The 26,604-nt window shown below is 43.1% G+C and overlaps 1 protein-coding gene across 2 annotated transcripts; it reads left to right on the forward strand.

The window, feature by feature from the left end:
- Window positions 1-4,825: 4,825 nt before the first annotated feature.
- On the forward strand, window positions 4,826-23,489 carry LOC112460082 (cadherin-89D). 2 transcript variants are annotated; one of them, XM_025024552.1, is made up of 21 exons: window positions 4,826-4,925; window positions 10,457-10,587; window positions 10,668-10,823; window positions 11,871-11,979; window positions 13,006-13,208; window positions 13,415-13,543; window positions 13,903-14,860; window positions 15,207-15,365; window positions 15,621-15,798; window positions 16,239-16,500; window positions 16,594-16,897; window positions 16,979-18,672; window positions 19,012-19,224; window positions 19,443-19,531; window positions 19,592-19,675; window positions 19,760-19,828; window positions 20,083-20,286; window positions 20,681-20,881; window positions 21,757-21,921; window positions 22,304-22,647; window positions 22,812-23,489. In XM_025024552.1, exons 1-21 carry the CDS (start codon window positions 4,826-4,828, stop codon window positions 22,847-22,849), a joined length of 5,790 nt encoding a protein of 1,929 aa, XP_024880320.1. In that variant the 3' UTR covers window positions 22,850-23,489. The 2 variants fall into 2 exon arrangements, with proteins under 2 accessions (XP_024880320.1, XP_024880321.1); XM_025024553.1 differs by having other exon boundaries at window positions 22,802-23,488.
- The last annotated feature ends 3,115 nt before the right edge of the window (window positions 23,490-26,604 follow it).

The raw sequence follows: 26,604 nt of genomic DNA on the forward strand, positions 1-26,604 counted from the left end.
TATATATATATATATATATATATATATATATATTTGTACATATATTTGTAATTAATAAAAATAAAAAAATAGTTTTATCTGATATTTCTTTATATATTTTTATTTCTGCTAAAAAGAGGAATTTTCTGGGCGTCACTCTTTGAATCGAGAAATTTGCGCTTATTTTTTGAAGATAATACGCCAGGATTAGTTAATTTCAATTTTAGATAGACGACAAGATTCATGAACTTGACGTGAATATCATAATAATGTAATGGACCTTCGGCCTTTCAAACGCCTGAGGATCTAAAGTCTGCAGGCTGTCAGCTATTACGTTGCGGTCCATCGGAGAGCGGCGCACCGATGGGGGGTCCCGAAGTGAAGGAAGTAATAAGGTTCCTTCGCGGTGCTACACAGCAAGCGGGGTAATGGTGGTCAGTGGCCGCGCTGAAAGCGAAAGGACGTCCGTGCTCCGCGCTCGAGAAAGGGGGGTAAATTAAGAGAGTAGGTACCTATAGCTGTGTGTACGTGCACGGAGCGGACATTTAGCCATTCCTTCCTCTCGCACGTTCGAGGCAGCGTAGCGGCGGATCGGATCACCTGAAATCGAATTCAAATCGCGGGGGGGAAACGGGACGCGAGACGGGGGTACGGGCGTGTTTCAGGTCGCAGGAAGTCTCTCCCTCGTTAAGGGGGGGGGAGACACAGGTGCGTGTACCGAAAGTGGCGATCATACACGAGCGATCAACATCCAGCCGCGGCCAATGCCAGTCACTTGTGAAACGTGAAACGCGAAACTGGGCGAAAGTTTCGCGCCGTGCCCACCGTGGTGGACAGCGGGAAGAGAGAAAGAGAGGGAGAGAGAAAGAGGGTAACACTCGGAGGAATCCCGGAGGAGATTTCATTCGACGAACGACCGTGTCGTACGCTAGCTTTTCATTATCTGTCTCGGGAAACGGGTCCGGGACGGTCACGACGGTGTGTCGCGCGGAGTGTGTCCTCGGAGTGCACGCGAGAGACCTTGGGTTTCCGAGAACTGCATGAAAAGAACGGTTCGGAGCCGCCCGTTGCCACGCCGAGCTTCCGTTTCAGCAAGTTTGAGCAAGGTCAGTGAAGGATCGTGGGCACGTAGAATCAGCCATCTCGGCTGATTGGATTTTCGCGATTGTTGGCTTTTCGCGCGGTTCGAGAAGGGCCGTGATGGGCAGCGAGATAGTGTGTGGTAGAGATTCGGGGAGTCGACTCTTCGTCAGCATCAACGCGACAATCGCTCTCGCCCGCGCCGCGTCGACCGCTCTCTGGTGCATCGACAGTGTGTACACTCGCCAGTCGACCGCGACAAATCTCTCGTTCACTCGTGAACGACGAACTAGAGCGAGAGTTTTGCCATTTTATCCACTGGCGAGCAAAAAAATGATATCGCGACCGACCTGATATTCGCCCGGTTTGGAAATCGGGGTTGCAGAAGCAAAATCGTACCCCGCAACTCTTTTTTCCAATATTGCGTTAGAAGCTTTGACAGTGAATCTTATTGTGAATTATTTCCGAGTAAAAATACGTCGGATAAAATATTTGAAAAACTTTTGGCAATAATTTTGTTGAGATCTTAAAAAAGAAAAGGGTTAAATCACTTATCATTGCGTCGTAAAGTTTTCGATTTAAATTTAAAATTTAGGGAAAAATCGAGCAATTAAAATTTAAATTTGTACAAGCAGCTTTATCATAAATTCTGAAAAGTAAAAGTAACGTATGTGCTACTGCTTCTTCAAGTAGTTTTTTATAACATTTGCGTGCAAGTGCATACAAATTATCGTCTCATGCACGACTCCTATTCTGGTCAATGCCGTTTGTCTCCCCGGTTGTACGTTGTCATCTTGATAATCGTTCGTTTCCTTTCTTTTCCCGTCAATAAAGATTTCCTCAGGTACTTATATGATCAAAGTGCAAAGTAGGCTGCTGCGCGCGATGGAACGGGCAGGTATATTGTCTATTTTTCTATCGGTTCGATGACGCCTGAAACCTTCATCCGAGCGTGACAGCTACCGTTCGCTCGCGGAACGCGAAATACGTAATAGCGAAAGTTTTCCTGCCACATTCCTGCCATTACATACATGTAGGAAGTAATATATATCACACACACATGTATATCACACACATGTGGCCGGTATATATCACGCGGTGTGTATATCGGTATATATCACCCGGGCCGGGTATAAGAACTCGAAGGAACGTGCTCGAGAGAACATAAGGTCCTTTAGTATGCCCGCTTTTCGCGCTGATCACTCGAACTGCCCGAGAGTGCACTTGAACCGTCATTCGCACTCCGGACACTTTACGCAGCGCAGCTGCAGCCCCCTATATCATCCGTGCCTCAAACAGCTGATTTTTATTATTCGGACCGGCGCAGGTCGATATTTCTCTTTCCCGAGAAGCAGTTGGTTCATTTATAAATGGACTACATTAAGTTTTATCACCACCCGACAAATTTCTCGCGAAGCCACGTCGTGCAGCGGAATTATTCTCAATTCGTGGCAAATATAACTCGTTTGTGAAATGCGAAATCTCCGTTGGTAATCGCGAGCGAAAGTTTTATCCACATTGAATCTTCTAAAAGACGTGTCGCACGAAGTTGTACTTTTCCTTATAAAAAGAATAACGGATGATGTCCTGAATATCTCATCGTACTCTCACTTGCTTATTTTATCTTCTTATACATAGATATAAGAAACATATTCTCGAGGATAAAATAAAGACAAGAAAGATGTAAAAAGATGGTATATTTTTCTTTATCCGACTAATGAAAAGGTTGACTAAATGTTAATTTGAATTATGAGAAATCTGTTTTGGAAATTTATCATTTACTAATTAATATATTTTACACTAAATAATATGCATGTTTTATTCGTTCTTGACAGTAATTTCTTTTATTTATTCTATCAATTAAAGAAAAAATCTCCATTTTTATAAAACAAAAATTTTGTGGGTTTGACATTAAAAATAAAGACAATAATACATACAATTTTAATTTAGTCTATATTATTTTTTTACTGAATAGTTCATGTAACATCAGAAAATTTTTTATGAAAATGATAAGTTTTTAAGATTTTTGCTTTCAGCATAATTTATTTAGCAGTATTTAGTAAAACAGAGTTTTAGTGCATATTCCAATTTGTTTTCACTCTTATCTATTATGCGGCCTTTCAAATAAAAAAAAATAGACCTTTTATATTTTGATTCAAATTTTGTTTCAAGGTTTCGGTATAGCGCATCGTACAATCGACGATGCGTGGCACGCACATGCGACCTGTGTCCGACCAAGAGAAATGAGATTTATTCGCGAAACACGATGCACGATGCAAACGGAGCGAAAGTTTCACCTTTTATCCCAACAAAGACAGATAGGATAAACGGGATGCAAGCGCAATGAAGAGAAAATCGTTTAAAACCGTAATCGGAAGTTTCTCTATCCTGAATTCTGCGTTTCAAGAGCGATCTCAATTTAATATGGACGGGTATTTCTTTTTTGTCTCTCCGAAAATACGGGCGGAACGATCTACCGGAAAGTATTCCTCAGTAAATATTAAATTGATTGACAAGCACGAATCGTGTAACGCCAATTTGTTCGAGTTACGGTCGCTTGTTCCGTTGAAAGTGAAATCGCAGTGTGCAAGAACCTCGGCATAGATCTTCACGTCGATTTGTCGCTCTGTGTTTTTTCGCATTTTGTGTGTGTACACGCGAGCTTTTTTATGGCGATCGACAGTTTCGAATTGAATACCTATGAAATTGATATGTTATTTTATGGAGGCGTTAGTTCTGCCATTTCATAAGGTAAATCGATAAAGCTGCATTTTAGATCCTAAAGAACTAATTTACAATTAAAATATTATAAAACTTACGCTATAAGAAGGTTAACGATTATTGGATAGTTATAGTACTGACAATTCGTAATCTAAAAAAGTATTATAAAAAATAAATAAAACCCATATTATATTATTAAGACGCTCCTAAACTTAAATATGTAAAAATGTAATCTGCTTATGTAATACGTAGACGAATAACTTTAATAGATTATTTATATTAATCTTTTTGCATCATTTAAATTATTTTGTTTGGGTAGAATCGGGAAATCGATTCTACCGACTCGATCAAATCGAACATCATTCGTTGTAGAATAAATTGTTAAAGAATCTGCTCAGAAAATGTAATGCGGTAAAAGTGAAACATTCTACACATAGAATGATGATTGCATTTTACTAAATGACGGTGGAAAAGCTCTTTATTTCAATATATCTTTCACGTACGCACAGGAGAAAATTCTCGTAGGCTCGTATAATCATGGGAGAATCATAACTGAATATAATGAATTTCTTCCGATATAATGAAACGGTGTGCAATGCAATTTCGAAATTTGCAGCGCGCAGACCGGCGAGACTGAATCTCGCATGGGTCTCTCTCTCGATTGCAACATCAACGCGCGCGTTGCTTTCCGCACGCCACGCGGCGGAAGGCTAATCTCTCTCGCACCGAGAGGGAAGAGGTAAATAAACCTTTCCCTCTCTTCCTCGGTGCCGTATATCGGAACGCAATTGTTCCTCCCTTGATCCCGCGGAGAGCGCGTGCAAGAGCGCGTCTTTTACATAAGACGCGCGTGGCTACCTACGTAGGATGCACTTTACAATTAGTGCAACCTGCGAGGATGCATCGTCACGGTTCTGCACCTGCATGCCGGCAGGCAGGCAGGCAGGCAGGCTCTCGCCAGTCGTCGACTCACCGCGAATAATTTCAGGGATGTACGAGACCACAACGTGACTGACGCGCTGACCGGAAGTAGAGGAAGCCAAAAATGTCGCCGCGAAGGGGGACGTCTACCTTTCCACCGTCGCATTCCTGGCTGATCGCGGTGGTTCTGCTCATCTTCTCCGTCCAAGTTCAGCACGTAACAGGTATGCGCGGCGCGTGATAGATCCCCGTAATTGTTATTCTCTTAATCCGTAGCGTTTTTCGATAAACATTCTCGACGGAAAAGTAAATTGTGAGTAGAGAAGTAAACCATGTTGATTTAAGAATGCGAAGAAATTAAATTTTTCAATGCATGTCTGAAATATGCATTAAATATTAATTCTTTCCGAGAGAATCCGCTATTTCCCTACGACTCGTTTAAACAATTAAAATTAAATAAGTCTATTTTATATTTTAATCGAAGATACAAAAATATAGATATATCATTACATTATACAATAATTAAATGATTTATTTTTAGACATGCTAATGTTAATTGGAAATTTATTAACAAACGCTTAATCGATAATTAAATGTTTAGAGCAAAAATTTGCAATTTCGATCAATTTTGCACTAATTTATGAAAATTTAATTTTAAATACCTAATGCTTCTCCAAGTAATATGATATAGATAAAAGTACCAATTGATCAATATTCAATACCGCTTTTTATAGCAATATTCATGGTTATTTAATACGGAAGAAGCCAACATTTTTTTAGATGTAACTATATCAGTTAGTGAGCGATTTGACATTCTGAGACGATCGAGGATTTGATCTCTAAAGTCTAATTAGCCCCTATAATCGAGCGGCCCGCGTGCTCGAGTAGCAGCGTACCCTTGTGCAGCCTGCATTGTCGCCGGTAACAATGCGAACGTACTTACGTGTAGGTGCGCCAATTTGCACGTACACGGTGCGAGCGAAGGCGCCGCCTTGCCGGAGATGGACTGTTAATTCCCATCGTTACCATTTTAGATCGTGAGATCGCGGCCGGGTCTGTACATAAATTTGTAGGCGGCTCGTTAGCGAATCTTCCCGGCTGCGTCGATCGCTAAGAAAACGCTAACGCGATATAGGTATCACGTACGTCGGTTCGCGCATACAAGTATTCGATTGCCGATGCGCGTATATACCGTTGCGCACAATAGATTGATTCGCGCGAGAATCAACGACGCAACATTCGCGCAGCGCGTTTGCCGGTTAAATCGCTCCCGGCGAAAATCCATGCGGTTATTCATTATATATCTTCATAACTCCGACGATATACTGCGGAAGTTCCCTCCGTGAGACAAAGCCCCGTAAAGAACAAGTCCCGTAAAATACGCTTCAATATAACTTGAGGAATTATCGTTTAACTGAAGTGGCATGTCGAAGATTTTAATAAGCATAATTAATAGCATAATTAATAATAACGTTACTGTGTGCGTACAAATGAGTGTAGCACAAAGGATTGCACGCACAGGAATAATACATAAATGTTGCACGCCGAAGAAAGAGAGAAATTTACAGAACAAAATTAAAATAACATATAATGATAATGAAATCTAGCTAATTGAGCTAGCTAATTGAAACGATATGACGTCGGATGCTTTAGTTAGAACAAAAAGAAAGTAGAAAATATATTTGAAATTATCATTGCTGGAATATTTCTTATCTTAATTAGCTGGGCTCGTGCTGGTTAATTAAGAATATATGAAACTTATGAGACATTCATATATGGATATCATGTAAGCCGCTTCACAGTATGAGAACGTGTGCGTTCGAGTTCTCACATCCACAGGCTCCGTCTCAAATTGAAGAAGCTACAAAAGGGCACAAAAAGTGGGCTGACCTTGGCCCACTTTTGTCAAAGCGGAGAGCAGCGGGCTTATTCCTGTAAATGCAACGACACGCGTGCGCATACGTGTGTATGTGTGTATGCTGTGTGCGACAGGCAAGCATATCTATTGTCGCAAACGATGTATAACGCGGATCTGGATGAAGATGTGTCTGTGTGCGTGTGTGTATGTACATACGTACATGCCGAGCACTCGCTCGCGATTTTCTTGGCCCGCTCGCCTTTCAAAAGTAATCCCCTTCCTCGCATCGACTCGAGAAATAGACGCGGAGGAAGTGAGAGATGGCTATAGACATATTGAGAGAAAGGAAGGAGAGAGAGAGAGAGAGAGAGAGAGAGAGAGACGCGATTCCTGCAAAGTGATTCCTTTAAAACGCTCGCAATCCTCCTGGAAAGTGAAGCTACGAGAGATTCAATGCCGACCGCAAAACATGTGCTAACTTACATTTAGATAAATACTTTCACGCCAATTACGCTATCTAAGAAGATTATAGCTGCAAAAATTAAAAGTTGTTGATTACGCGAGTTAGCAAAGTGCTAGCGTTATCAATGCAACTCTAAGCACTATGTAATATTGCAATAATAAAAATAATAAAAGAGCGGTAAAAGAGCAAATTTAAACTAACATGTAAAAAAAGACATTTTTTTTCTTATATCAGTTATATCATTTTTCTCTTTCTTATCATTATTGTAGCGCAAAGTTTATGAGCTTATAGATTTTATGGTTGAAATCTTTAGTAGCAGAGTTCATATTACTCATGGCCGCTCAAGCAGCGCTCGCATTAAATTTCTTGGCATCGCATTATCCACGCATATTACGCACGTAATCTGTCAGTGTTTGAATCAGAAAGTATGGCAAATGGAAGCCCGGCACGTTCGCACCTCGCAAGAAAACGCTTCGATTGGCGTCGCCTGAGACGGTTAGAAAGTGTAAAGTTATTTTTAACCGCGTCTACAACGTTGATGATAATTAGACGTAAGTTTCGCAATTAGTTCCGCTGCGTAAGCAAATCCCTAATTAAGGCATAACGTCCGCGACGCGACAACGCACTATCGTTCGGCATGTCGCCGCAAAACCACATCGAGGATATTATGGAAACCGGAAGTAATCATACGTAATCGACAGTAGGTCGATGTGATTAAACTGGAGCATGTGGCCTCTCTGCTCTTTTTATCTTCCGAAGTAAATGCTCTGAAAAACGTTTTAAGTGAAGGTACTGCAGATTTACCGGCTCGTGCGCTGAAATTAAAACTTCCGTATGAGACACTTATAAAAAATCGTTACGAAAGTACACACAGCCGAAGGAAACTTCAGTCGTATACGCAGACGAGAAAAAAATAACGGGGGTCCGCGCGGCGCAGCGGGTATACGCATGAGCGCGCGTCCACCTCGTAATCGGAGTACGTTACATTCACTGTGCGATAAGGTGAAAGTCTGATGTGATAAGTACCACCTGCAGCACACGGTCCAACCGAGACTTTGGCCCGATGCGGCTAAACGCGGGGGAATCGGCACTTGTCGCCGTCGTCGTCGCCGCGGCGAAAGACCGAGCTTTAAAGCTCGGGATAACTAATGATGCCGGGTTAACCCGCCGCGACATAAATAGGGCGCAGAATAACAATGCGTCAAGCCCGAAACTCACCTTCGAGTGGATTGAGATTTATGAGATCAGGATGCGATAATGTTGCACAAGAAACCCTAACGCGAGTCGGCTTTTCTCGCATCCGTTTACACAGAGCGTACCAAAAGGTAGGAGCGACGCGACAGCGAGAAGTTTTCGGAGCTTATTACAAACTTTTCTCTTCGTCTTCTTTGTAAAATAAATAACGCGTGTAAATGTTTGACGCGCTGATTTCGTTTACAATAAAAGGAGCTAATATTTGGAGTACGTTATGTGTTTTACTAATTATTATTTATGCTAACTGTGTTGTGTCTATAATAAAACTGCCGCAAAATATTTAAAGTAATACAGAAAGTTTCGTATACGTTGTTCATTCTAGTCTGTCGATGATGACTTTGTCTTTTGATACATTCTATATATATTTCTAATATGAGTTTCCGTGAGTTTTCTTTTTTACGAGATTGCATACGTAGAACGGGGGAAATGTTTACATCACGCGCATTGCCCAGCTCCAAGTGGACGGATTGCCGCATGGAAAAAGCTCAAACGAGGATATAAAATGGTGATCCGCGCGTGCGGTTACTTGGCAGCATGATTATAAAGATATCGAGCTCTCGAAACGAATCACCGGTGTGTGACGTTTTTACGACGGTAGGCTAGAGATAAAGCCTCCATTTCGCGAGAGGGAGGGTCGTAGATGAATCTTAACACGAGACGCGAGCGAAACAACGCGTGCGAAGCACGAATCGTTTCGAGAATCTGCGAATATCGCGGGCGGCCGGCGATGCGCGCCGCCACGAATCCTTCCTCCGATTTGATCTGAACGATCGCAGTCCGGAATAAATTGAGATTAAAATCGAGATGCGCGCGCTTCCTTCGTTGCCGGATAACGCGCGGCGCGCGCGCGTGGGTCCCGTTATCGTCTCTCGATCCGTTCCCTTTCGTAGTCGGAAGCGATGTTTCACTCTCGCGTCCAGATCATGCTTGGATAATTAGTTGGTCGTGTTCCCTGCGCGTGGATTTCAGCGCGTACGCAACAATAGCGTAAAGCCGGAGAATCGTTTACGTGCCGCGCACGGTCGGTTTTCTAGTGACGAAACGTACGTACGGCGGATCTGGGAGCGTCTTTATCTGAAATACAAAATATGAAGTAATACCGCGCTCGAATTATGATTTACTCGACTCGCTTTCGTATTATTTGAAGCGCTCGTACTACAAAAATAACAAAAAAACCCGTATTCTTTAAGTAAAAGTATAAAATTAATTAGAGACATATCTCTCGACTTGATTAAGAATTGATTTTCCTTTAGGTGTATCGATATAGATACTAATAGTGTTTGGATTAGAAGCCGTTATAAAATTATAAGCATCAATTTTCGATTTGATAGTTTTATCGTTTCCCTAACAAGAGGATTACGTGATGTTCGCGTTACCGATCTTCCTGACATTTTTTACGTGCACGATGTACTTATCTATCTGATATACATACTGGGCAAGCGAGAGAAGATCCATTATTTAAGTATCACGGAGAAACTTAATCGTAAGGAAAGTTTGCATATTTTAGATATTTATTTAGATACATTACCTACACGTAAATTGTAATAGACATGATAAATAAAATATTTATCGCTCTTCATTTTTTTTTAAACTTCGACTTATTCTTTGATTAAAAAATAGCGTCTTTTAATCACACATACATATAATATATAAATTTAAATAATTAAAAAATCTCTATCGTATCTTTCTGCACAGAAGTGTCTGAAAAAGAACTTCCACACATATTTGTGATAGCAAGATGACTCTATTGAGAAATTCCAAAATATTTTATTTTGGCTGCATATATCGATCTACCCTTGTCATAAACTTCGAAAATAAATTGCGGAGAAGCAGAGTCTGCCGGCAAGTAGGCGGAAATTGACGCAAAACTGGCGAAGGCAAACAACGCTGTTTATGTCGTCGTATTCGACATTGTATTCGACACGGCGATGCCTTTTTACCCCCTTATCTGATGATAGAGAGAAATAAAAGTGGAAATAAAACCAACTCGATTACTTCCATTCTCTGTTTGAGGAGTACACCGGCGCATTCTTATTCCTCCGCGATGCGTAACTGTGTAACTTCGCGAATTCCGCTCCCTGCATTTTAATTCCGGCGGCGTTGCCCCGCAATTGCCCTTCACTTCTAATCAATTTTACGTCGCAAAGCCTAACGTCGCGTTTTCCTCCTCTCGTCACCAGGATGCCAGTTTTATCCGGTCGGAGAGTACCTGAAATTCGTGAGGGTACCGGAGAATCTGAAAATAGGCACTGAAATTCTATCGTTGGAGGCACATCCGAGAAATCGACTCGCCATCACTCCGGTCGACAAGGTACGTCTCGTAATCTTTATCCATACTAATCTATTTGTCTGAAGCGAAACGCACACAGAGAAAATAAATCTCCTCGGCAGGAGGAGGACGCCGGCTTCTTCGCTTACAAGGAAACGAACAAGACGCACGTTTCCCTGATTCTGGCGCAATCTCTGGAGGATCTGGTGGACGCGGAGTCGCCGAGGAACCTATTAAAATTTCGAGTCTCCTGCGACTCGGGCTCCGGTGACTCGTTGGTAAGGACACGAAACTGTATATTACACGCCTCACGTCGGTCGTCGACCTCGCGGTACGCAGTCAAATTCGAAATACCAGTCTCCCCGAGAGTGGCCCCCTCCTACCCCTCGACAACTTGTCGGTCGCGCTCGTATCGCCGTGGGTGTGTTGTTCGTTGCTCTTTAAAAGATTGTCGTAAGCGCGCGAATTTTTTGATTTTGAGTTCGATCGATCCCCGAGCCTGCAATTAGAGCGTGCGCGAACCGGTTCGATGCGGGGGGAAAAGAACGAATGAACGGAGCGATTTTACCGGTTTTCAAGCTCTTTTGCGCGTGGTAATAAGCATTTATGTAACTACTACCGCGCGCGAGCGCGGAATACCGAGGCGGGTAAGAGTCGTTAGCGCACACGCAAACGCGGTTAACAGCTCCCCTAATGCCGGTCGGGAATTTTGTTACTTTATTTTCATAGATACCGAATACATTTTCGGCGCAGTTTCAAATCGAGGGATGCAAATCGACGTTTTCTCTCGGTCCACTTTCCGCCTCTCAATAATTCAGGCGCCCGACTTACTTTGCTTTCGACGATACTCGGCCGCGACGAGCGTAACGCGCGCGGGAACGAGCGGAAAGTGGTGATCAATAGCCGCGCCACGCAGATCTTGCCGTTTTACTCCACACTATTTACTCGACTTGATTACCGATGATTACCGGCTTTCGCGCGAACGGTCGCGCGCTAGATCCGTGCTTAACTCGCCGTCGCGTCGCATCGAATATGTACGCGCCTAAACGCGCTATTCCGCGGACAACTTGCGGATTGTCGGGGACTACGCCGAGTACCGTTTCCCCAGGTACCATTGATCCCCTTTTTCACTTCCCAAACGCGGATAGCATCGGTTTTATGATCCACGCCGTAAAACGAGCCCTGAAACGCCTGAATTGTGCCGTGTCGCATAATTCAGCATGAATTAGAGATTGCAGGCGAGTGATCGGCGAGGGGTATTAATAGGAGAGGACCGATCGGGCGCAGCCACCGAGTGTGACTTATGTTCGGCCGTTTATGTTTAGGTATCGTCACATTTGTCGGTGACGATCTACGTGGAGGACATAAACGATCACGCGCCACAATTTGTCGACGCGCCTTATCATGTGACGGTGGACGAGCTTACGCCAGTCGGTGAGATATTGTATCCCCACACATAAGAAAAAAGAGAAATGTCAATCCTGGTGAAAAAATGTCTCGGAATTTTTCATTATTATGAATCAGAATTTCTATGAAAATTTTCAGACTTTCTCAGAATGTGCTCAGAATTTTTCAGACTTTTTACACGAATTGGAATGTTTCTCAGAAATACTCGGACCAAATAATAAAATATTTCAGATTTTTCTTGCCAACATATTTTTGGAAAAATCTAAATCAATATGAGAAAATCTACGAGATTTATCAGAAATTTTTATACATACGGATGCTGAAATATTCCGAAAATCCTCATCCAATTATTTATAGAAATATCTGAGAAATTTGACATATTTTTTCAGAATTTTTCATAAATTTAAAATATGAGAAATTCTTAGAAATATTCTGAGAAAATATAAGAAATTTTTTCACCAGAAAAGTCAACACTGATATAATACCTACTCGCGTTATATATATATGCAACAATCTATAATCTTGAATATTGCGTAATAAGATATTGCGTTAAACGAAGAAAACTTGCTTGAATGAAATCATTTATATAGTTAAATGAAGTTTTATATAGTTCGACTAAAAAAAAAAGATGAAATGGAAAGTTGAAAGTCTTATAAGAAGATTACATATTGTTGCATATATGCTAGTATCAGTGTTGATTTGACACCTCTTTTTTCTGTGCAGCGATATCATAAATCGCGCTGCCGCAACCTGAATGTCGCATAATTAATATTCTCAACTGCCTTTGCATATATGTCGCATGTAATTCACGGAAATAAAATGTTACTCGACGCCATGCACGGTCCGTTGCGCGGTCGAACGCGCGGAATCTGACATTTTATATTTCTCCGTGATATTTTTCTGGCGACCGGACGTAGCACTTTCGTCATATCAAATTCCATTTTTCCAAATTTTACCGAGAGAATCGAAGAGCGATTTTTCATCTCACATCTTCACGCTTTTCCGAGAAGTTGACGCACACGGCATAAAGATTCGGAATGAAAAATTCCGCAGGTGTGACGATATTCCGCGGGATTCACGCGCTGGATGGCGACAAGCCGAACACGCCGAACAGCGACGTCTATTACGCTATCGTGAAGGGAAACGAGCAAGGCAAATTTTCTCTCGAATCCGGCCACAGAACCGCCCTGATACTCCGGAAGCCGGTCGACTACGACAGCGGGGATCGCGAATTCACCCTGGTTATTACTGCGACCGTGAGTGACATAATGTACCTAAAAATATAATGCAGTTTTACTCTCTGCAGCTTTATAGAATCTTGTTCCGCTGAAAAGTTAGATGACCGTTGCATTCTGCGACAGTCGACATATTGCGAGAAAACTGCAAACTCAGCAATGAATGACAAACCGGATTAGTTTGCAATTGTAATTCCTGACGTAACACATATGATGCAATTCCTCAGGATCGCGGTGTCCCCGCCAGAAGTACGAACAGCACCGTAAAGATAACCGTGGTGGACAACGATGATCTTGATCCGAAATTTACGCGGGACATCTACAAGGCGAAAATTTACGAATTCTATCCCATGCCGGTACGATTATGATATAGTTATTCGTATGTATTTGATATGCGAGGTGTTTCAATAATCCGATTAACCTGAACGTATCGGAATTCAAGTAAAAGTAATAAATATCTTATGTAGGCGGAGTTATGCGCGGAGTTACTTAATACACAAAATTAAATTTAATTGAGATTTTATTTCACTTAAAACTGAAAATTAAAACAATTAAAAACAAATGTTTGGCAAATGTTTACCGAGTTTGGCCTTCGGCCATTTGAAATATTCAAGAAAGGTAGAATTCTTGAAGAAAAATTAACAATATTTTTTAGACACCTTGCATCACACACAAAGTCGCAAATTCTGGAGCACGGTATTTTCCTCTTTCGCAGGAATATCCAATCTTCACAGAAATAAACTTTACTAATCCAATCCACGCGGCCGATCGCGATCGGGATATAAATGTGCCGGTGCGATATGATATTATATCCGGCAACGAGAGAGGTTTCTTTCATCTCGATCCGAAGAACGGCTCGCTGTTCTTGAAACGTGCGATCGATCTGGACGCCGAACGGAGCTTGCCGGGCAACACGTTCAATCTCCAGATACACGCGTCGCAGGTGGACAATCCGTTGAAGATGACCGTCGCGCGGGTCGAAGTGGAGGTACTGGACTTGAACGACAACTTGCCGCAGTTCGAGGTCGATCTGTACAACATCAGCATCGTGGAGAATCTGCCGAACGGCTTCAGTGTGCTGCAGGTGATCGCGCGTGACAAGGATCAGGGCGAAAACGGGGAGTTCGATTATCGGCTGGAGGATCTATCGGGCGCTTTCTCCGTGGATCCGGAATCCGGCTGGCTCACTGTGAAGGATCAGACGGTCCTGGACCGCGAGAAGCGCGATCATCTGAAGATGAAGGTCTACGCTGTAGAACACAGGCCGAGCGTCGTCGTGACGAGCGACGGATCGAAGGGATCCTCCGTGGACGTCGAGATCACCCTCCTCGACGCCAACGACAACAATCCCATCTTCGTGCCGGGCAATCTTTATGAGCTGGTGGCGAGGAGCGACGTGAAGGTCGGCACCGTGTTGGGTCAGGTGCACGCGGTGGACGACGATCTGGGCCCCAACGGATTGGTCCGCTACCGTTTGCAGAAACCTGGCAACTCCACGCTTCGGAAACCGCCGTTCACGGTGAACGAGAGCACGGGCTTGATCACGGTGTCGGAGAGCCCAATCCTCGAAGGTAGACACGCGATCTTTGTGGAAGCCGCCGATCAGCCGGCGAATCCCAGCGAGAGAAGATTCTCCTTAGCGGTCGTCACGGTGGACGTTTTTCGAGCAGACGGTGAGTCTGCACTCTTGCGTAAGAAATTTGAAAACAATGGCGGATTTAACTGACGAACTGTCTAATTAAAATGGCAGATATAATTATGAGAGCTTTTGTTCAAAATTGAATAAGCGTTGTTGTTTAAGTAGTTCAGAAACAGTAGCTCGTAAAAAGAGGAAACTTTCAGATATATAATTATTCACTATTTTTTCACTGTTTATTGATAAAATCATTATTTTTTTAAAGAACAAATAAACTTAAATAGTCTTAGAGGATATCTTTCGGTAAATGCGTAGACATTTTCGCTTGGTAATACCCGTATGCTTTCATCGAGATTTTTATCCGATATATTTGTGGGCTTCAGGTCCAAATTCGTGGGAACCGGATTTCGTCGGCGCGCCCTATGAGTTCTGGGTCGGTGCGAACGTGCCCGTAGGTACTAGCGTCGGACAGATTCGCCTAAATGACGCTGTCAAAACTAATGACCTTATCTACGATCTTCTGCACGGTTACGAGGAGGGAGGTACGTATATACACGCGACATATCGACGGCGTGCGGCGCATTAATTAATCCATAGCGCTCGCGGGAATTAAAAGCTAAACAACGTCGCGACTTCTTAACGGTCTAATAAACCCCCGCTCGCGCGCTGGGGCTATCCCCAGGTGCGCCCTAATTTCAATACGCCGCCGCGGCCGGAAACACGCGATGCGCAAAATGCCTATATTATTCATGCAAATGCGTAACACATGCTGCATGCATATACGACGGGGATTTCAGTTCCATTTGCCGTGGAGGAACGCTCGGGCACGATAACGGTCGTGGAGGAGATCGAGCGCTTCGACCGTTCCATATACGACTTCGAGGCGATCGTCAGCGACGAGAGGGAACTAACGCTGATCACGAACGTTTCGATTCACGTGGTGGATCCGAACGATGACAGGGGTATCTTCACGAAGTGAGTGAAAACTCATAATGCTTAACTTGCTTTTAACGACTCTCATAATACTTTCGACGAGCGGGAACACCGAGCGAGACACGCGGGACACGCGTAAATCCTCTTCATCATTTTCTTTAATTATTACGTCTAGGAAACTTCGCTAATCAACGTCTGATTGATTTACCGGCTATTAGGTATCTGTCAAATAAATTATAAAATTGGCAAATTCTGTTGACAAATTATATTAACTCTCGCAATCTAGCCTCCAGGTATCGCTGTTAAGTAATATCTTTTGTAAGCTCGCGTCTTGCCGCATCCCCCAACGTATCTCTCTCTCACGAGATCGATACGCCAGATTTGCTGACTGACTTCGTCGGACGCGTCGAAAGGTCAAAGGTCTCGCGCGACTTGGGTGGATACCATTTGCTTACTCAAAAGTCGATGACCGTTGATTGCAGGGGAACGACCACCGCTTCTCTCGCTTTTCATGTGAGGGAGAATGTTCCCGGCGCATTGATCGGCCAAGTGCTTCCGCACAATGGCACAACGGCGGCTATGTCCGGCACTCAGTTCCTTATCGTCAATCAGCAGGATGTGCCCGATATCGCCATTATGGATGACGGTTCTCTCTACGCTCCTCAAGGCTTGGATCGCGAGACAAGAGAGAACTATAGTATTACGGTGATTGCCGAGAGTTTGCGCGGCGTGGGCGTGTTTCAGGTATATAAGTTTATCATTCGAGCCGGCGCAAGATTCTGTTATTCGGTATTTGTACGCCTGTTGTTTTAATCGTTGGATTTACGATCCGCCCAGGTGCGAATAGTCGTGGACGACGAAAACGATCACGCGCCGGAATTCACCTTGTCCGTTTACGAAGGCCGGATTATGGAGAACAGTCCTGCCGGGACGGAAGTTACCCTGACAAATCCGATTGCGGCGAGCGATAAAGACGAGGGTGAAAATCGGGACTTCACGTTTGCATTGCGGGGCGACGGTAGCGGCTTGTTTAGGATCGACCCGATAACGGGCCGAGTTTACTTCGAAGGTCTCGAGTACGGAACCTTGGATCGCGAGACAAGGGCGAACTACGAATTCCAAGTTACTGCCACTGACAGCGGTAAGTCCTCTATTAATCCTTTCCTCCCCCGTATTTCTATTTAACATTCAAATAAGTTATTTGTCTATTTCTCGCACACAGGCGGATTGCAGTCGGAGAGCACTTTGAGGATAACGGTCCTCGACCTAAATGACAACCCTCCGAAGTTTATACGGATGGTAGTTCTGCCGGATCAAGGAGTGCGCGTGTCGTACGATCCGAGTGACAACGCGCCCGCTGAGGACGATGAGATAGAGAACGAAGGACCCGAGAATTCGGTGGACGGTGGACGGCGCTCGCCGTTACTCCTGGTGCCGGAAAACACGACGATCGGCGTGCCGATAATCCGTCTGCTGGCGGACGACAAGGACGAGGGCGCGAACGCGGCGATAACGTACAGTCTGGGGAACGAGACGACTTCCAGCGGGGTACGATCGCGTCGCTACGATCTGACCAGTCGCCGTTACTTCCATCTCGATCCGCGCACGGCCGAGATATCCGTCGCCCGGAGCCTGCCGCCCGAGAAGGATATCCGGCTGTTCATCCTGGCGAGGGACTCCGACGGTCTCGCGGATAACATCACCGTCAGGATCCACGTGACAGACGTGAATGACCACGCGCCCGTTTTTGACAAGTCCTGGTACACTTTTGACGTTGCCGAGGGCACTTACTCCAATCACGCTGTCGGCACGGTGCAGGCACTCGACGCCGATTTCGGCGAGAACGCCAACCTCAGTTACGAGCTCATCACCAGCCACGAGGATTCGGGACGGGCCAGCAACGGGTCGCGATCGTTCGAGGTTGATCCCTATGAGGGAATGATACGAGTGAGCGGAACTCTCGATCGGGAGAGGGCTACGACTCATCGTCTTCTCGTGATCGCTCGCGATCAAGGCTCACCGAGTCTGAGCTCCTCCGTGGAGGTGGAGATAAATGTGTTGGACGTGAACGACAACGCGCCGACGTTCCACGGCTACGACGAGCTGGGGAAAGACGATCGATTGCCGATCTACCGAGTCTCCGTCTTTGAGAACAGTCCGATCGGCACGCAGGTCGCCAAGGTATACGCGAACGATAGTGATTTCGCCGGTAACGGAAACGGATTGATCCTGTTCGATCTGAGCTATCAGGATCACGCGGACAAGCAGTACTTCGCGATGGACAGCAAGGAGGGCGTGATTACGACTATCGCCAAGCTCGACTACGAGACCAAGAGCAACCATCGTTTGATCGTCACGGCGAGCGATCTCGGCTCGCCGATCAGTCTGACCTCCTCGGCCGTGGTCCTCGTCACGGTGTTGAACGTCGACGACGACGAGGAGGCGGACAACGAGGTGCATAAAATGCCAACATTCCGGCATCGATATTACGAGGTGGAGGTCGACGAGAACGCTTCCGTGCCGTTGCTGATCGCGCAGCTTGATCTCGCCGACGATCGCCACGGTGATTACATAAGATACAGCATCGTGGCCGACGGTTCCGACGGCAGAGAGCACTTCTCGGTCGATCCTAAAAACGGCTCTCTGTATCTGATGACGGAGATTGATCGGGAGGCCAGAGATCGATACGAGGCGAGGGTCAGAGTTGATCGGCTGAAGCTCAGCCGTGGCATGCCGGTGATGATCTATCCGGTCGTTGGGGAGAGGCTGAATGGACTGGCGCCTAATGAAGCCAGAGTGGTCGTCAGAGTGAAAGACGTGAACGACAACGCGCCTAGATTCAAGACAAAGGACAGGCCCATCCTCGCCGCTATACCCACCACCGCTCATTATGGTTACGAGGTCGTCAAAGTGGAGGTATGTATGCGCGTTCGTGGGCGCGAGTCAAAGCGACCTCGTTTTAATTCATTTTGGTTTTTGCCCACTGGTCTTCCGTGCGTTTCCTCTATCTTCTTGTATCCGTCTTTGACGTATCTTTATCTTTTTTATTTATTTTTTGAATTAGCTTCTCACGGTAAATTCCTTTGCCTAATATATATGGACCGTTCTGTTAATTGCGATGAAATTCGGAACATATGAGACACGTAATTTTTGTGACAATTAAAGAATCGCGAGTTAAAGATTCGATGCGCTTCAAAAATCAGCCATCAGCTTTAGTATTGGAATTTATTTGGACGCGCTCTTGGCGGATCGCAGGCCGAGGATCCGGACCTGGGGATAAATGGTGAGATACGCTACCAAATTCTTGGCCGGGAGGATGCCCCGCGTTTCGCCATTGACCCACTCAGCGGTCAAGTGCGATCCGTGGCGAGTTTTGGCCGCGACGCCGGTCGCGTCTTCGGCTTCGACGTCAAGGCCACTGACAGGCAGGGCGCCGAGAGCGGGCGCAGCAGCATCGCCAACGTTTTCGTAAGTCCACACTCCGTATACTCCCACGTACTTCTCACGTACTGGTCTATCTTAATTACTCGCCGTTAGAGATAGCGCTCGAGCTAATTTCCCCCCGGGGAAATGGGATGTTTCAAAAGACGGAAGCTCTCCTCCGCTCCCCTCTCATTTCACTCGACGCCCCAACCTTGACAGTTTATTCCGTTATCCGGTTGTGTATCTCGCTTTTGAACTCGTAGGTGTACGTGTTGGACGATCAGAAGCAAGTTGTCATGGTCATGGGTCGGAAGCCTATCGAGATCGAGCCGGAGCTCGAGAACATCACCATGTAAGTTCGGTTTCGCGATAAATGCGAGCACGGTGACATTTACGAATAATTGTCTTTCAGCGCGTTGCAGAATGTCACTGGCTTGGACGTGCGAGTGAGAAAGCTGGAACCCCATATCGAGAAGAACTTGATCGACGGAGCCTCGTAAGTGATTTGTCTGATGAGCGATACAGGGTGATCTAAATTGACGATTCTAAATCGCTCGTTATATTTTGAATTATTTTTTAGTACCGATGTTTATCTGTATGCAATCGACCCAAATCTGAATGTTATGGTAGACATGGAAACTTTGCACAGGTGACTAGTCAAATTATTATCTTTCATAAAAGATATTTCAGATTCGTCCTTCTTATCTGCATCTAGCACTTTAATTAATTAGTTGGAAATTGTTTTTTTTTTTAACAATTTAACGCATTACTTTAAATTAATCGCTGAAAATTTAATTAATATTTTATATAAAGTTTCAGTCAGTTTTAAAAAAATCATATTTGGTGTCCAAATATCGTAACAAATCTGATCTTTTAATAATATATATACGCGTGACTTTTTAGCGTTTTTAATAACAAGAAAGCGGACATAAAACGTGAACTGGACGAATATCGCGTGCTGGAAATCGCTGGTAACGCTCCACGTAGAAGTAATCAGCGTTACTTGCTGTCCACCCTCGAGGTCGGCGTCGTGGTACTCGGCTGCGTCGTCTTCGTGGGCGCCCTTGTGACCGCCCTGTGCGTTACCTGCGTTCGTCGCAACAAACGGTACGCGGAATGTGTTTTTGCTCGCTCGCCATCTCGCCTAAGGTCAACAACGCTCATCCGCGCTGCCATACTAACTCCTAGACATGTTGGCTAGAGGGTCTTATCATTTCCCTTTTTTTTTCTCACACACGCTCGTGTATCGAAAAATTGAAAACTATTATCTATTAACAATCATTAACATGTAACTTTATTATTACTCCATCTAAACCCATCGCGTCGCTTAATCATACAAGAAAAAATTCTGGAACGAAAAATAACGGAATAGATAATTGAATTGTTTCTCTGGTGTCTTGTTGGTACTTAATTGGCATCGGTTAATTTGAATGCTGATTTTTTTCATCATTGTCACAAAATGCGCGCTTTGAGAATGGGAGTTTCAAATTCCACTCGTTAGTCGTAGACGACGAGACAAGGCCATGTTCTCGACGGTCGGCCCGGTCGGATTCGCTCTGACGGACCCCGCCGGCACTCTGCAAAAGCCGCCGCTCTTTCCCACCTTCGTCGAAGGTCTCCATTACGACCCTGAACCCTTCTGCTCCGAGATGCCCAGGCGACAGAGCATGTGCGAGCACGGCAATTGCGTCCGCTTTCACACGTAAGTCTGATCTCATTCAAGATTATTAGAAGCGAAAAAATTTTGTGTGGGTTTAGCAAATATTTATGACAATTTTTTGTAACGTAAAAATGTCGTACGTGGAAGCACGTACTGAGTTTAGTCGATTAATATATATGTTAATTTTATGAGATTATACTTGAATCTTTATTGGTTTATATTTCATTTTTTCTTTTAAAATCTACATAAACTTTTTTCGTTATCTAGTATTTGATACATCAATGTTTGCGAAGGAACAAGTTACCATTTTATTTAACATAAAATATTTTTAATATTGAGCTCTCGAATCTGAGTTATATATCTCTATTAGTATAAAAGTCATTTAAAAATAAAGAAGATAAAGAAGACGATCTTGTATTTGTAAGAATAATCTGCAAGAGATTCTTTATATATGTATAAATAGGTCTATCCGGTAAGATTAATAATTGTGATAAACTAAACAGTGGATAAACTATCGTTCCGTATTAATAAAAATTTAGTTTATGCAACACGTGCATGGAAAGTGCCCCATTACGCACGCTACGCGTGCATGATAGACCACTTTCCAGGCACTTGCAACATGAAATAGGGAGTGTAAGCCGTGTGTAAAGATGAAAATTCCCGGATGCGGTTACCGCACTCGCCTTCGGCTCGTGCGTAAACTTCGCACCCGGGAATTTTCATTTTACCTCACTTGTTACACAAATAACTATTTTTCAAAGATAAAATGCCGATGTTAGGAACACAAAATCAGAGTGTAATTATGTAATCAGCATGTCCGAAAACTCGCATAGATTTATAGATTATACTGTATCGAGAAATTTCTGAGTAACTTACGATAGTAGTACATAGACGCCACTTCCACGGGTTATTTTCAGGATGGGCGGTGGCGGGAAACACGCGGTGAGGTCGACGGGTACCTTGAAAGGCCTCGAGGCATCCGCGACATCCTTGCATTCCAGTGGTCAGGACTCTGGTATCGTAGCGCGCACCTCTTGTCATTGCAGTCACTCATCCAGCCCTTCCAGTGGCGAGAGCAGCAAGTAAGTTGGGTTTCTAAATACAAGTTCTCGTCAGTTGAACGCGGTTTCCCCGACAGAAGGCTCGAATCTGCTCAAATCGTGTCGAATTTAGTTGCATTGTAACGAAGAAAAATAATAAATTACCGAAATATATAAAATAAGAATAAATTATTAATAATTGTAAATATATTAATAAATATAAATTACAGAAATACATTGAAAATAAAGAAATACAATTATTATACATCTCATACATTTTTTAATTGCTATGTAACAAATAGCGTCGCTCTTATGCTCATCCCAATGTAGATCTGCAAAATTGTCTCATCAATTTATTTAACACGGGCCTCATACTTCTCACCCTCCTCCCCCCGTGGCAAAATTTTCTTCTATTTTCTTTTAGCGGGTACGAAGACTCGCTCAAGTCTCTTCAGCGTCGCGAGAGATGCAATGACGTTTCGCGTGGCAGCCACGATACCTCCAGCGTGGTCGGGAGACGTGCGGCGGCGAAACGGCGGCAACGATTTCACTCCTTCTCGAACGCCGAATCCGTTTATACCCACGAGATGAGTTTGCAGCGGGAGCAGCAGCCGCAGCAGCATTGCTGCATCGGCACTGAGAAGAGACGGAAGGCGGAGCATCGCCGCGCTCATTCCGAAGCGGAGAACAATATCACCGAGACGGTGATACACGAGCATCCGGGCACGGAGATATCGTTAGCGAGCTCCCTACCGAACACTATTCACGGTAGGTCAATATCGACAAAATTGGAAAGTACCATTGACACAAACGTGCACAGATACAATTTTAGTGTCGCAAAACAAAAAAAAGTCAAAAAATCTCAGTGTCACGTATTAAATTTAGCACATCTGACAAAATTGAACAGATAATCAATTCGCAGGTATACCAAGAACCAGCCACATGCTCTACTAGCGGCGTCGATCTGTAAAAGGAAGAGGAACTTTCAAGGAGCGCCCAGGATACAACGGCTGCGAAAATTCCTATTCGATAATTATAATTTAACGCCTCCCTTTCGCAAATTCGCGCGTAAATTGTTGTACATTGCGTGCTCACGGCGTGTCATCTCGTTGCCAAAGTATTCGTGCGTCGTCAAAATCAGAGAATCATTCATTTCTGTAAATACACGGCACCGTCTTCGGCATTCGATCTTCCATGTTCTTCTCGAGTAATCGAGATAGATTAGGTAACGGCGCGGCAGCAATTGTTGCTAAGATTATTTATCGCCTTAATATTATAACGTCAGATGCAAACGTTTATGTATAATATTAATATATTGTATATTAATATAATTCCTTGTAATTATAATGTTGTACTTATTAATATAATTCATTGCACATCATGTACAGATACATTTTACGAGTAAGTCCATTTTTCGATGGGTTATTACCCTGATTATGTTAGCTGGAAAATTATTTAATATATGTGCAATATGTACGTTTGTGTAAAATGTAACAAAGTGTAACATACGTGTAATTTATGTCTTAATCTAGCTGTCGTTTCTTATTAGATAACATTTCATAAAATGTTTAATACAAGTAATAAATTTTTTCTATTTTTATTCTAACATGAATATTGACCATTAACTTATTATTATTATTAATGGTCAACATTCTATCTTTGGAACGAAAATTTTATTATAAATAAAATGATGTTAAAATAATAAATCTTCCCTCGACTTCTTAGAAATGGAATGTGATTTTTTAGTTGTAAGATTTTTAAAATCTATTTATTTAAATGTCTATTTAATTTTTGTGATATAAAAGATTTTTAGAAATTAAATTTTAATTTAATTAACATTAAATATTTTGAGGTAAATATTTTTAAGTAATTTAATTAACATTTTTAATGCTCTAATCATAGCTTTCTTAGTGGGCTGAAATATGCTGCCGCGCATTCACGGGCGCAATCACGGCTGTCGTCAAACCTGACCTTCGAAGACTCGTCAACGCCGATATTCCGCAATTCCTCTCAAAGTCTTCCCCGACGCGTCTGAGGAATCTCTCTACTTAATTAAATCACCGTGGGCGTTTTAATTACGATAAATCAAATCAGCGCGCGCAGGCGCGTTATTAATTTCTCTTTAAACGAAGGATATATCGGAAGGACACTGGTGTAAATTATTGATAATGCTGCCAGGGCGTGCAAAGTCGTTTTTGATCGTCCTTTTTATTGCGATTTACTGCAGATGATGGACGATTGTCTATCCATGCTCGTTTTTAAAACGACGCGACAAAAACTCTTTCTTCCATTTTGCCTTCCGCGGCAAGAACAACAACCAATACCATTTACGGAAGGGACGTTTTCTGTCGCAAGAACATTCTTTCTCAGCAATCACAATATCGCTAACTTTTTAACGTAATTACAGTAAGTAAAATTTTTAATCACTTCTCCTGGAAGGTATAATCGATAATCGTTTTAATTTTACCAACCGCGTCAATCTTTCTCAACAATTATCCTTTTCAATTTTTAGATATTACTATCTTGACAATTAATTTTTTATATATCTTTGGATGTTCACTTTAATCATAATATTCTTGGAGAACAGCAGTTCGGTATAAACACTGTTGCGGGTCCAGAAGGGCGTTCTCGGGGCACCTAATACGTTCGGTAAATAAGTTTTAAGCGCCCGATCGAATGCTCAACTGAATCGAATTACGCCATCGATTATGAGATCAGGTTGGCGCATGGCTTAAAAGGTTGTCGATTAACGTTGACGACCTCGACCTCTGGACTCGACTGGGAAGATCCAGGGACGACCGTCGATGTTCGGCGCCGATCAAGAGACACGTAATGTCTTGCGCCAAGTACACGCGAAGCGAGACCGCACCCTGACTCTCTTACGCGATCAAGAGACACGGTAGTGTCTCGCGCCAAGTACGCGCGAAGCGAGACCGCATCGTGACTCTTACGCGACGCGACGAGTTGCAAGTATCCGAGATGTTGAGATCTCAGATCAAGTTCTAGGCTTGATCGATAGCTTGGGGTAAATTTATATAATAAAAGTGTTTTTATTTTTTTGCTACGAGCCTTACGAGCTGAGATATTGTGACGCAAAGTCTGAAATGTTAAACTTTACAATTAAGAAACGTCGTCGTCGTTGTCGTCGGACAAAAATGGCGTCTGTACCTTTCCTATTTTTGACACAAGAGGGTAGTAATGCCCGTGCAGACCGCATGCACTGCATCAGTGCACTCATGCACTGTCGCAGTGACAGTTTGTACGTACGTGTACGTCCTGCGCTCATTGCAGATAGTGCGTTTATTCAGCCGGTTCAACGCGCTGTCATACTATTGTTTATGCGAGCGTTACTTTCTGTATATAGTAACTTACGATAATTCCTCCGCGTAAATGGGATTTTGTAATAACTTACAATAATTTATTCCGTGTAAACGAGTGAATTATCGTAAGTTACTACAGAAGTAACGCTTGCGTAAACGTAAGTCAGTTACAACCCAGAAAAGGATAAGTGTGTGATAGTCGTGACCGTCATCGCGTCGTGACAGATAGTAAAATTAAGTATTGACCGTAGAGAGTTGATGTCAAGGAGATCTTTAAAAAGGAAGGTGTATCCACAAAATCGTACACGTACGTATATGCTGTCGTGTAAAAGTTGTCAAACTGTATGCTTTTTTACTCTTGCCGCATTCTTCCCTAAATTATGTTTATTGTTTTTTTATTCAATCAAAAATCTTAGTACTAATGTTTAAATTTCGAAGTCTAGCAGCGCCAAGTTTTTTTACAAGAAAAATTTATTTATTTTATTTTAATTAAATATTTTTATTTTGTACTGTTACTTCTTTAATTCTTTGTAATTAAAATGGTTCTTTGTAATATTAAAAATTTGTTAAAGAGAATTAAGGAGCTATTACCACTTGGATTGGAATAAGAAAACTCTTGAATAGGAATACAAAGATAACACTTGGGTTTTATTTTTTAAAAGTAGTTGCACAACAATTATTGTTCAAAGCAATATACATATTCTCCTCGATATTCTCTTTGCAATTGGCGCAATTTAATTTAAAGATTTCACATCTTTTTTTTTTTTAAATACATGTCACTTGAGTTGAGTTAGGTAACATAATTTTGTGAAGGAGAAATAAAAGCTACTACTTAGGTTAGATTTTTGAATTTACAAAATACATTGTACCTGGCACCTTTTTTTACCTTTTTTGAAAACGGTAATTTTGTATAGAAATCACGGATCCCGACGGAAAAAGAGGATATAGGATTCCGCGACGCGAACGGCATGGAGTTAGGTATCTAATATTTCACTCAAGTATTCGAATAACGCTCTCGCAGGACCTCCAAGTTGATGAAACGGCACGGTCCTTCGTAGTCAGTCCTTGACGAGGCCGTGACCTTCGATTCTGCTTCGGAGCCGCCAGCTCATTCCAGCCTCTGCTTTTCTTTCATTTAGTCGCGACTCTAGAGGGAGACCTGTCACTCCCTTCTGTCGCGTTCGAATGGCGGATCGAACAATCTAAAGACGTCGTAAAGACGTTCTCTTTTCAACAATCGATTTTCAGAATATCGTCAACTTTTTAATTAAATAAATCAATAATTAAATTAATTACAACAAATTAAGTTTAATTATATTAAAGGAAAACGTCATTTTACAGTCGGGATTGGATCTTGGTAGTGTAATACTATCATTCGTGTAAATTTGATGTAAATTTCTTTGCC

Source organism: Temnothorax curvispinosus, unplaced genomic scaffold (assembly GCF_003070985.1).
Source record: "Temnothorax curvispinosus isolate PA1 unplaced genomic scaffold, ASM307098v1 QBEX01010307.1, whole genome shotgun sequence".
In the NCBI taxonomy this organism is placed as follows: domain Eukaryota; kingdom Metazoa; phylum Arthropoda; class Insecta; order Hymenoptera; family Formicidae; genus Temnothorax; species Temnothorax curvispinosus.